The sequence below is a fragment of the Papilio polytes genome, unplaced genomic scaffold (genome assembly GCF_000836215.1).
Source record: "Papilio polytes unplaced genomic scaffold, Ppol_1.0 DF823621.1, whole genome shotgun sequence".
NCBI lineage: Eukaryota > Metazoa > Arthropoda > Insecta > Lepidoptera > Papilionidae > Papilio > Papilio polytes.
This window is the reverse complement of record NW_013525583.1, coordinates 1,032,935-1,045,963: the sequence shown is the minus strand read 5'-3', so window position 1 is coordinate 1,045,963 and position 13,029 is coordinate 1,032,935. Positions and strand designations below refer to the sequence as shown.

At 32.9% G+C, this 13,029-nt stretch overlaps 1 protein-coding gene across 2 annotated transcripts in view; it reads right to left on the bottom strand.

The window, feature by feature from the left end:
- Positions 1 to 12,510, bottom strand: part of LOC106104490 (FK506-binding protein 2) — a 34,880-nt gene extending 22,370 nt beyond the window's left edge. Inside the window, exon 1 of one of the 2 annotated variants that reach the window (XM_013284557.1) lies at positions 12,251 to 12,510. In XM_013284557.1, coding sequence (XP_013140011.1) covers positions 12,251 to 12,429 — 179 coding nt within the window. In that variant the 5' untranslated portion in view covers positions 12,430 to 12,510. The remainder of the gene's footprint in view (positions 1 to 12,250) is intronic. The other variant, XM_013284558.1, reaches the window with a different exon arrangement.
- Positions 12,511 to 13,029: the final 519 nt, after the last annotated feature.

Sequence of the window (13,029 nt, the reverse complement as noted above, 5' to 3'; positions counted from 1 at the left end):
TAGGCTATATATTTTCACGCCATTTAACATAGGGGTTAATATTTTGGATAAAAACCCTAAAGTGGGAAAGAGACCGTAAGTTGCTGCCAACATCAAGAAAGCAGAATTGCAATAGTAAGGTAATTGGTATTTTGACATTCGGAATTGATTATTTGACACATGTAAACATTTAAATAATATTTTCATAAGTTTATGCGGTTGAAGTCGCAGGGGAACAGCTAGTAATTGAATAAAAGTTAAATTTTGTTAAATAATAAAGTTTACAAAATGTACTATTATTTTTATCCATTTCTCTCGAGCAAACATTCCAATAGCACTTTGTTGACATGGCTACCGACGGAAATAAAAAGTATTTCGCTTTTATCTACCTACCTTTAACTGAGGACTGGCTATCCAGATATATCTCGCACTCCAACCCCATCTAACAAAAAGCATACGTGAGTATTTTTTATTTCATACCATAACGCAGAGCTATTCAATTCGCAGCAGCGGCTTGCGCAGCACCAATTTCATGTATGCTTTTTGATAGACGCATTGAGCTTACTGAATGCAATAATTTTCGGCGGAAAACTCTAAATAAAACTTCAACATCAGATTTATACGGAAATTCGCTTAGCAACGAGAAAAATCAATATGAAATTCATCGAACTTTCGGCATTACTAAATTTTAGTGAGAGTTAATTACTTAAGCAGTCCCATAAGGTTGATTAATTGGAATTCATTACAGGGATTCTTGGTAACTAGTTATTAACTGAATGTTTAACAATAACTATTAGTTATCTATATCGATCGCGTTTATTTTTCTGTGGTTACTTCAATGACAAATCTTATCGGAGTTGACCATTCCATATCAAGCTAAAGGTCGTAATAAAAATATCCCGTTATAATTCCTTATCAATGCATCACTAAGGAAAGGTGACAACTAACCTTGGGCCGCGTCAAGAACGTTTCGCTCATTATTTTTTATTATTTATATTTTGATAATACGATAGCAACGATAACGCGAAGTTTAAAATAACAAATTGACAAAATGTTCACACGGTTTTAATATTTTTTTTCAGTAATTACGATTAAAAGTGCCGATTACCATTTTTTTAAAATATCAGTTTGACATTTGAATATGAAGAAAAATTAATGTGGCACAATTTTTGAATATTTTTTTGGTTTTAAAAATAGCGTTTATGGACACCTAGGCTTTATAAGCGGGAACTCGTTAGATTTGTAGATAGATGAAAAATAAGAGTCTGGATCATAATCAAGTGGAGGCGAAGCTTATTCTCCGAAACATTTTTTACCAATAAAGAAAATGGTAGCGTAAAGTTACAGTCGATAATTGAGTCTCGAGTTTGCATCACTTTACTTTTACTTCTGTAAATAGACAGGTCACTTCTTCGAAATTACAACTTTTGTTTTATCCAATAAAAAAGTTGTTCATATAACAAATAGTTAATTCTATTGTATTATTAGTTTGAATCCGCACTGGCGCTAACAACCACAACTTTCAGCGACAAAATGGCGAAAATAGATTATGCACAAAATATGCCAGATCGCCAATCCATGTATAGAGATCAGTGGTTTGGAATTATTAAAAAAATATAGACATATTGCTATCTCTCTCATGCTCTCTTAGAAATAAATGTATGTCCTGTCGCTAACTGAATTTACGAATCGAATCACACATCAATGTTTACAAGTTTTAATCAGTTCTTGATAAAGCTTACGTAAGATATATCAGTTGACATAAAAATTATGAGAAAAAAAACATTGTTGCTTTACGATAAGAATGCAACAATGTTACTTTCATAATTAAATTGTTTTCTTTATAAAATGTTATTTTAGATTTTTTAATATCGGTAAGTTAACTGACGTGGCCTATACGTTATCGTATGCGCCAATCAAATTTAATTGTACAGATATAATAGTTGTTTTATGTTCAAGGTTATATTTGCGTGATAGCTTTTGGTTCTCTCTGATAGCTGTTGCCATTCACTTTTAATAAAACTTTAAATTAAAAAAGACAAGTAGACAAAAATTAATCATTCACTCACTCTTTAAGAAGTTCATCAACAAAATAGAAATAATAAACTCGGCAAACTAGATGAAGAACAAATCGAATTACACTTCAAATCTTTTATACAGTTTCGTCATCAGTAGCGTACTTATCTACTTCTTGTTATCTCTGATTTTATTACAACACAGGGGTTTTTGGTGTGAAAACCCATAATTTTCCTAAACTAGTTTTAATGAACAATCAAAACTGTCGTGTGTTGACGGCTTAAATCCTGGCAATATACTATAATATAGCCGTAATTAATTAAAACCACATTTTAGTAAGTGCGGCAGTAAATAAATAAGGTTATTTTAAAATCATTGCCTGAATAACAGGAAGGGTACACGGCCGTTGCAACTTCAAATGAACACGGAATCACAATCTCAAGGAAAACAACGTAGATTTGCCAACGAAGATACAATTAAATTGAAACACTAAAAATAATGCATAAGTCTCTAAAAGTTGGGAACTTCGACAATTTATAATAGGGTACTACAGAAAATACAGTAACAATTTTTTTAATAACAATGTCAGGTTATATTATCGGAAATCAATAGTTAAAAATTATAGTGATAGTACAGACAATGTGTTAAAAATATTTAAATAAGTACACACCATTCTTTGACAGAGTATTGATGTAGGTCATCATCAACTTGCCCTTATCCCTTATGAAGGGTTGGCACAGTATGTGCTGCTCTTCCATACATCTCTATCAGCCGTCATATCTGAATCCACTCCTTTCTTAAGCATATCCTCTTTCACACAATCCATCCATACTTTCGGTCTTCCTCTTCCTTTGTAGCCATCCACATTCATTCTTAATACTTCCAGGTTAATGTCCACATCGTCTCGTATTGATGTAGGTAAAAGCATAAATCAGATTCATAAAGTTTTTCTTAATCGATCAAACAATTTACTTTCTTTGCCGCTCTTTGTCTTCAAGACAATAAGTGCTATTGTTGAACACATAACAGTTCTCTTTGGATGTATTAAACATACATTACAACTGACAAACATATTACAGCTTAAAAGTAATTACGTCACTAGTAAAGTTTTCCAAACTTTAAGTACGTGAGGTATTCAAGTCCTAAAGACAAATAAACACTTGTTAATTGACAAAACACTAGCCCATTTACAACTGGTTTAATGTATGCATATTTTTGTAAAAATTATTTTTAGTTGTCATTTTGACTGTGAATTTGTTCTTCCCAACTCGCACAAAAGTCTCTCATCTCTACCATTCTTAACGCCAAAAACTGAGATACCAATACTATTAAATATTGTTTCCGCTGTGAAAACACATAGACGAATTTTCAATGTGTGTCAGTACTAAAATAAGTTATTTTAGGTACTGTACTGCAGGCTGGTGTATCTAGTTGCAGCTAATTGTGTGTGTATATTTCTGATTGACGTCTGAAGAAGTTGAGAGTGCCCGTATCCGACGGGTACGTGCAATAATTGAAGAAGATTGGTTTGTACTCGTGTCAACTACACAATCACTGCTTACCTTTCAAGGTTAGTTGAGTGGTTATTTGTTTAATACAATTGGAATTGCAGACAATTGAAGTATCCGAATGCATTGAGATGTTTTCCGGCTCGAAGGACCATGTTTTCTCAATAAACTAACACCATTTTTTTTGCAGTTTTTTTTATTTATTTTTACTTAAATTCATTGACATTCTCTGCTCTTTTTTTCCGTTACCCTTTTTCTTCCTTTTTTATTCCATTAAATGTATGCAGCCAGTAATATACATATATTGTTACATTTGTAATAAATTACAATTTTACAACTGCTTCTTATATAAAATAATAATATTTAATAATGGTTGTAGTCTTACAATAATTTCATTTAATAAAAATCTAATACAACAAAATACAGCGCCATCTCTTGGTTGATTACATTTAACCACTTCTTCTTGATAACCAATGATTTTTTTTAAATATTCAATTAAAGGAAGTCTCTAAGTAAGTTTCTCTAATATTTTTTTATGTAAAACCAAACAAAAGGGGCATATCATAGTATGGAGAATCATTTAAACACGCTCTCATATCGCTTGGTCTGAGACTAATCCGTTATGAATGCCGCTTATTTGATACTCAAATACACATATACAATGCTCAAATTAATTTACAAACTAATTTGCAATAAACGCTTTGATATCCTTTGTGAGGTAATTTAATTCAATCAGATTTAATCTTTATCAAAATAGATTTGTATTTTCGCTGGTTTCCTGTTCGATGTTAAAACATCTAATTTGATTTATTCAATACGACAATTTCGACTGCGACTCCGTCCGCGTGGGGTTAAAAAAAGCGAGTAGCCTATGTGTTCTTCCAGACTATCCTCTACATCTGTACCAAATTTCATCAAGATCCGTTCAGCTGTTTAGGCAAAAAATTCTAACTAACATAAATCCATCTATTCATCCATTTAAACTTTCGCATTTATATTAGTATGAAGTATGATTCGATATGTTCAACGCATAACATTCTATTGAGTTCCAATAGAGAAAAGTTTAACAAGCAAATACGGTATATTTTGTTTTATTAAAACACGGCGGTAGACCACTCTACAAAATTAAACAAAGAGTATCTAATATCAACAGACTGCACACTTTTAATCGAAGTACAGATAGAACGGTACAACATAATCTCTGCAATGGATCAACATCATTATCATTCATGAATAAGTAGTTAAACAAATAAAATAAAATTCTCTACATGGCAAAGAGTATTTATTAAATAAACTAAAAATTCGTATAATAAAACGCACAAAAATGTTGATTTTTACAAAGCATACTTATACCAACATTGTTCTCACCCGAGAGAATGGAACAAAGTTGATGAATTGTCCGCGGAATCAGATAAAAGTAAGTTAAAAGAGTCATAATTGCATTTATCGACGATCTAGAGGGAACAGCGAGTGTTTGTTTCGACTTAACAATACGCCAAACGTACGTCTCCGAGCCAAGGCACAATGTTGCCAGCAACAATCATTGACTCAATAAAATGAAAGCAAAACGTTTCACACGCCTATACTATCACATTGCAAATGCAACTATTTACAAAAAAATAAATTCTCACACACCTTCTTCTCAATGATCTACAAACGAGACATGTTGAAGAGGTAAGATCTTATGCTAGTTACACATTTAGATGGATGGATGTAAGAGTTTGTTGCTTGTAAATTTGACATAGATATAAAAATAATCTGGAAGAACATATAGCCTATTTATTTTTGTATTTTTTTTTAATTACGCGCCGACGGACCCCAGAGCAAAAGGTAGTAAACACATATAACCTCGATTTTATATATTGTGAAATCGTAGACGAGAACGGCACATACGTAGAATTAGTCAAATAGCAGATTAGAAAGAAACGTAGTAAATTGATACCTGGTACAACAGAAACAGAACTTATGGATGACGTGATGCATCTCAGAATTAAGAAACAATATCTTGCGGTGCATTTGAACACGTCAGCTTATGTCAGGACGTGGGTGATCTCAGTTCTAAAGACAATTTTCTTCTGAATTCTCATATGAAATTAACTTTTTTAACGAATGTAGATATTAAAACAGTTTTCTAAATACTTGATACATAATTATAGAGATTAACTTTATGTGATTTTCTATATTAGAATTTAAATTTATTAAATAAAAAAAAACTACAAAGTAATCATCGCTTTGGATTTCTATAATCTTTTTCGTAATTCGATTTCGCAATTCCCTTATTTACTTGATTAATTACTTAGCCGGCCGTTTTCCTAAAACTCTCCACATCACATTTGAAACTTAATTTTCTTTCAGGCGATTGAAACTTTCTCATTAAATTTCCATCAGAGACAACGATCGCCCGACAACACAAATACAAAGTAATCAAAATTGTTAATGAAACCGCCATCCAATAGAAATGAAATTGATTCACGTCCACATTGAAAATCTTCCGAACTCTATATTCCACTCAGTAAATACTATACATGAGGTAACATCATTTTTTTGTATCAGTGTTACCATACCAAAATTATTAATGTAAGTAAAAAAATAAATGGAAAAACATGCCATTTTCTGAAAGAAATAGCATTTAAAATCATACTTTCAGGGCCTATACCCGTATTGCAATTTGTCTGATAACAATCCAAAAATATGTGATGGAAATATCTGATTTCGTTCCCTTATGTGACAGTGACGTCATTTTTAAGGTATCTGAGCCTCTATCAGCCAGTGGCGGGATATTTCATGTTATAAACGCTAGAGTTTTGAGGGATAGATGTTTATTATTACGTTTTAAAACGGCTGGTCTCAATACAAGGCACAGATGCAAAACATATTCTGGAAGAATACGTAGACTACTTATGATTTTTTTTTGATTCCACCCTCACGAAGTTGCAAGCATAACCTAGTAGCATTATAAATAGAAAGATTGTTGGTGTTTTGTTTTAACATCTAAACTGATTTTAAAAAATGGAGAGAATGAAATAAAACATATTTAATTTGTCTGAATTTGTAGCCAATAGCAAAAAGCTATTAAAAATAATTACACTTGTCGTTCTGTGAAAAGTATGAAACATTTTTTGTTTTTCAATAATAGAAATCCCGTTACTGATTGTTTTCTATTCCCGATAGAGTTAGAATAATATTTTTTCCATAGTCATGTATCAGTTCTTTTTCTTGTGTGTGTAATTAAAGATAGAGTAACGTAGTATGTTGGCGTCTAATCATTTCTAATTTGTTGTCATTTTATTTAATCTATTGATTTCTCGTACAATAACAACGAATGTTGCAACATCTGTGTAAGAACATTCCTTTCTGCACTTTTTTGAAATGAATTGTTTAACAAAATTGTGAATCTTCTCCACTGAGGGGCTCGACCCTAAGTTAGATGACTAGGCCATAGTCAACCGCTTCGCCAATACGTTTTTTTTAAGTTTTTCAAGCTAGACCTTGACAACGATCCCACCAACTTAGAGTGAAGATGTGATCGAAAGATGGTGCAAACTACCCTAATAACGTCATACGTGCAGTTTACACACTGTTGTTTTCCTTCACCGTAACAACTTCGGGTAATTTATGTACATATAAAATTAGAAAAACACATTAGTACATAGCGAGATTATTGTTACCTGTAGACGTGCTTTAACGCCTTAGCCGGCGTTTTAAATTGTTGTTATACAATGGAAACTCGCTATAACGTGTGTTAGACAAAGTCTGTTAGTGTAGTAACAAACAAAGACGGGAGTGTTTACAAACATCCCTGAGCCGCATCTCATTACGCTTTCCCGAGCAACAAGTTTACATTAATGGAACTAGGATAGGTAATTTGAATTACTCCTTGAGAGTATTGTAAAAGCGTACAAGTAAATTTTCCATTATTCATCTATACATATAATTAAATTGGAGTGTCTGTTTGTAATATAAGAAGAAAAAAAATCCAGATTTCGGGAAGATGATGTATTTGCGTTACTGATAACAAAAATCGCATTTAATCCTCTGCCTGTCTGTCTGTCCGTAAGCGAGAGAGATTAGACTGTTTTTTTTTTTTGAGAATATCTTGTTTTTTTAATTAAGTGTAGGGTAGATTATTCACTTTTTGTCGTCTCATGTATCTGGTTGTTTCACGATCCATTGTAATTATTTAAAATAAACATTAGCATTTGGTTGCGGTCCCTGCAATACGCCACTTCGTACGTCTGACCTCAGTAACCGCAATTTAAAACGGAATATTTATCGCCGTCGCTTCACCAACATAGGCAGGTGATCAAAAATTTACTTCGTAGCTAACTCGTTTCCGAGTCCATTACTGCTTGTCTTTGTGGCCGAGTATAAATAAATATCTAACTTTTAGATTTTTTTTTGCTTCTGTCATTTTAACTTAATAAACATTGGTGTACCTTTTTGTGTAATACATAAGGTTTTTTTTTTAATTCTCCACGTTTAAGAGCCGTACCTTTGTGTGGGAATGTAACGGTTACTTATTCTGATTTACACAAAAGATGTAATTGTTAAAAGAAATTGGTAATAACTGTTCTCATTGACAAAACTGTTAGTATTATACAGGAATTTCCACCGTCTCCGTATTATGGTTTGAACTAACTTCCGTACCTGTAACTTTTGAAAATTGTCTCACTTTATAATGGTTATCTAACTTTACACCGCTTAATCAATAGTACTTTAAGTCTTAACACAGACACGCTAACTTTTAAACAAAATTTTCCAGTAACGAACCCAAGTTTCATGGTGAACTTGATACGTTTTTTAACATAAGTGTATTTGTTAGTTCTAATTTGTATTAAATTATTTCTAAAAAGAAAAACCTAGCTTTAAATAGAAAAAGTCTACAATATAATATAAAGTTTTTTTTATATAATAAGATGGAAACCGAGCAAGCAGCCATTTGAATCCACCGAAATGGCGAAGCAACCGCTGCCCATAGACATTCGAAATTGTAGATACGTTGTCTACCCTTAATAGACAGAAGACGAGACGCATATACAAGATATTTCCCTTCCTTTGCGTCTCCTCCCCCGTTAACTCCACTTTTCTTTCTCATTCTTTCCTCTTAAGAAAAGGTTGGAAGTTGTGTCATCTCATTTTTTAACGTATATATTCATGTGTTTTAATTTAAAAACTTGATAGAATTCGTAATGTAATGTAATATTCAGCTTAGTTTTTGGATGTTCAAATTGGTTACATAGCAACTTTCTATTGTAATCATGTCAAGCGTCTCAAATCCTGAGTAAAATGCACAGCACGGATAACTGTCGGCCATTATAGACGTGTTTGGTAACATACTAATAATTTGAGCTATAAGGAAATAGAAAGCGTACAAAATTATTCAATGTTTCAACGTAACGAATAATTAAAAACAGTTAAAAATAAACAAATTGTTAGTTCATCCCGTATGATAATTGGGTGAAAGTTTTCCAAATCGTTAACACTTCCAACGGAGTTTACGCTACAACCTGTAAATAGAATGTTGCAAATTTTGTCATTCGTTAGCCGAACATCGGAATAACAAAGGGGTTTTGTGCAACGACCGCGTGTGACGTCGAAAGTATGAAATCCTTTTTTGGAAAAGGTTGTCTAATAAACTTTTATATGAAATACAGGTGAAACAGAAAATATGTGTATCGTATAGTTAGTAAAATTGACTAAAATAGTGTGGATCAAAACTGATGACCAACATAAAGTGGTTAGTAACTAATGAATAGGTCATCATCACCAGCTCACTATACGTCCCCACCGAGGGGCTCGGAGCCTACCCTAATATGGGGTGACTAGGCCATAGTCAACCACACTGGCCTAGTGCGGGTTGGTTGACTTCACACATATCTTTGAATTTCTTCACCGATATGTGCAGGTTGCACCACGATGTTTTCCTCCACCGTAAGAACGTCGGGTTAATTACATATGAAAATTCGAAAAATCTTCACATTGGTACATGGCGGGATTCGAACCCAAGACCTGTAGATTACAAGTCAAGTGTTCAAACCACTGAGCCACCGACGCTTTAATTAATAAGTAACAAAACAAAAAAAAAAGTATAGAAACCTACTTTTAACCTTAAAAATTTAGCATTTTAACGTTAATATATCAAAATACACACAGGATAATTAGAAAATGTGCAACCTGTAAAATCACGCTCACGTAACAGTTATTTGAAACAAATTAATTTTAAACAAAAGTTAATATGGTATAGTCGTACAATAGACTTTTTGATAATAAAACTCGATTCACGTTAGTTTGCAGTAACAGGTAACATTATCCCACATAATACAAAGCGAGCTTACGCCCAAAATTAAATTAGCAGCGTTGGTAATTAAACGCTAAATTTCCGTACACTCGCATAAACGGTAATAACAAAAGTTCTCCTTTGAGTTCAAGAAACAAGCAGAACTTCAGAGAGCTAATCACATATCTCAATCTTAAATTCGGCTTCCTCACGGCTCGCTAGCGCTCTAGTCTGGTTGCTCGCTATACTCCCCGTATTATTACAACTTGCAAGTCGTTTGTAGCCGTGCTAAAGGCCAAAGTTTTTAAATTTTCCACTCACCTCATGTTAAATAAACAAGTGATTCGATATTTTATTTTTATTTTAAAACAAATTTAATATCAAAAGTCAAAATCTATTGCTAACAACAACTTTCAGATTTAAAATTTAAGTTAGATTAGTCTGCGTTTAGATTTTTTCTGTTTTTGAAAAAAAAAAACATATTTCATTATAAGGCTGACGAGGTACATGCTAACTGTAACCACCAGTCAGATATATTATAGCATGTGGTCATATCATTTAAAGAGAATACAGAGGTTATTTGGATGTACTGGTTGAAAAGAAAAAAAAAAGAAAGAATCGACATCTCGGCTGACATAATACAGGGCGGTGTAAAAGCAGACCACGTAAAAAGTAAAAGATATTCAACAAACCATAAACGGGTATCACAAATGTCAACTTGAATTACAAGAATGAGAAAAAAAATCAAAGCATCATGTCAAATATTGTATTAGATTACTACCGGTAACCCGTGGCTTTGTCAACGTTGAAAAAAGTCTATAATATTCCCGTGTACAACCTTCCAGTCAAAGTCCCGTCACAAACGGTCCAGCCGTTCCGGAGATTAGCCGGAACAAAAGAATACGAATACAAACGAAACGAACAGACCGATAGACAGATAGACAATAGCTAATCATGTCCAAGTAATACGTTTTTTTCTCGATATTACATACAGACACTGCAATTTTATTTACTACTAGACGTCGCTCGCGACTTCGTTTGCATGAAATTGTGAAATATTAAGAAATGTAGCCTACGTCACTCACTGATAACGTAGCTTTTATATATGTATTTTTTTTAAACCGGCCCGTTAGTTTTTAAATTATTTCAATACATACAAAACTCCAAATCTTTACTCTTTATAATATAGTATAAATATAATAAAAATGCTTATTTTTAATTTTAAAAGTATAAATAGAAGATAATTTGGTGAAAAATTAACTTTTTTTCAGTAAGGTATATTTTCCTCTTAAATATCAGACCAAATTTGCTCGTAGGTTTTAATTGCTGATTGCTGAAAGGGATAAAATATATCGGAGCAATATTCATTATCCTTTTCATCGGGATACTTGTCAAATTTACCATTCCAATTAAATGGAACATTGCAATGCAGTTTCATTTGGTCGCAAATCTCTACCCAATCTTTGTCTCTATCCAAATCTACCAAATATTAAATTATTGCAATCCAATTTAGTTCACAAAATAATCATTAGAAATTGAAAATTTATAGTAAATATTTAAGCACAAGACTATCTCTTGTCACAAATGTGACCAGAACAAGTCTTAAATCGAATAAAAAGAAATAACGGACACAAAGGTTTTTCAAAAGAAAAAATATAAATAATTAAACAGGCAAAGTCTCAGCGGAATCCAGTGGGTAAGACTTTTTTTTAGGTATACGTATAAATTTAAAGTCTATCAAAATAGTAATTGATATACCATTCTGCAAGCAACGCTTAGTCACCAACGTGTGAATGTTATCACGTTATCATTATAATGTGGAGTCATCATACATATATGGTTCCCTGACTTTGGTTTGTTCGAAAAATCATCCTTCAAGAGAACGAAGTCATGGGCAACAGTTAGCGTTTAAAATATTAGAACGCCAAATAATTTATTAATGCATATAAATTAAGTAGGTGCAATTCAATAAAATAAACAAAGGCAGCGACGCAGTACTCGGAAAGCATTCGTAATAAATTACAATCTGACAAATCGATTAGGAACGCTTACGGTATATTACTAGGCATATACATTACACGTACGTGTTCTTTAAATCACTATTTCTTATCAAAGAAAATTAAGATTAGCCTACGTTTTTTTATTGTGAAGTAAAATAATCACAATTTATGTCAGCAACACAAAATAACGGAAGCGATCAAATTTCATAACTTTTATAAGATAATAACTTCAACTATCGTACAATTTATGATAGAATTAACTAGGTCAAATTAGCCCGTTATGCTGAACGTACAATTTTAACAATAAATTAATTTAATCACATATTTTTCATTATTGCGTCAATATACTCACTTATCGTCCTTCCCGCTAATCATCAACCGGATACGACCTCTGGTCTTATTTTGTAATGACGTCGGTACAAAATATTATTAAAAGTCAAACATTTATTTTAAAGTATAAGTTCACTTACCTCGCGTCAAACTTGTGGCCGTTTTCAAGTGTTCCGGTATAGTGCATGGTCAGCATGTCGCCATGTTTGGACTTGGTCGTGCATTCTTCGGGAAGGCTTGTTACGTCTATCTTAAATTCGGGCTCGGTAGCCGCGAACGTAGCCCCAGCCAGTGCTAACAGCACGAACACGCAGCGCATCTTGAAGTTACGGAAAGTTATCGCTTTGGCTGAAATAGACGTCCGCTCCCCACGACCGGTGCAAAGCAACTGAGCTGGTTTTGCCAACCAACTTGGAATTCGTGAAACTTTGCCGTTAGCTAGTGCGATGTGGCCATCGTGTTTTGACCTCTCACTCTGTCGAGTACGTATACTTCGTGATAGAGTGAATAAGACAGAGTGTTATCACTCAGTGACGCTGAGCCTCTTCGCGTTTGCCACGCAAGCGAGCGATGACGTGATCTCCTCATTCGCAGCAATAGCGACGTGTTCTACTTTTACCAAAAACTTACAAACTTTTCTATTTTAAGCTATTGACATTAAATAATATATTAAAATAAAAAATGATTAGTGGTAATCTCATGAAAAAATTGCTTTGCTCTCATGAAAAGATCGAAAACTAAACTATTCAAAGTTTTATTTAGTTACTATGGATTAATATAACTAAATTGTTTCTAACAGTAACTTAACTTTCTCTAATTGATGATGCGTTAGTTGAAAGTGCAAGAAAGGCACTTGAATTATAAAGCATTTATTCCTAACTACGAGTATCTATGTTTTAATTTTTCTGTCTGTAATCGG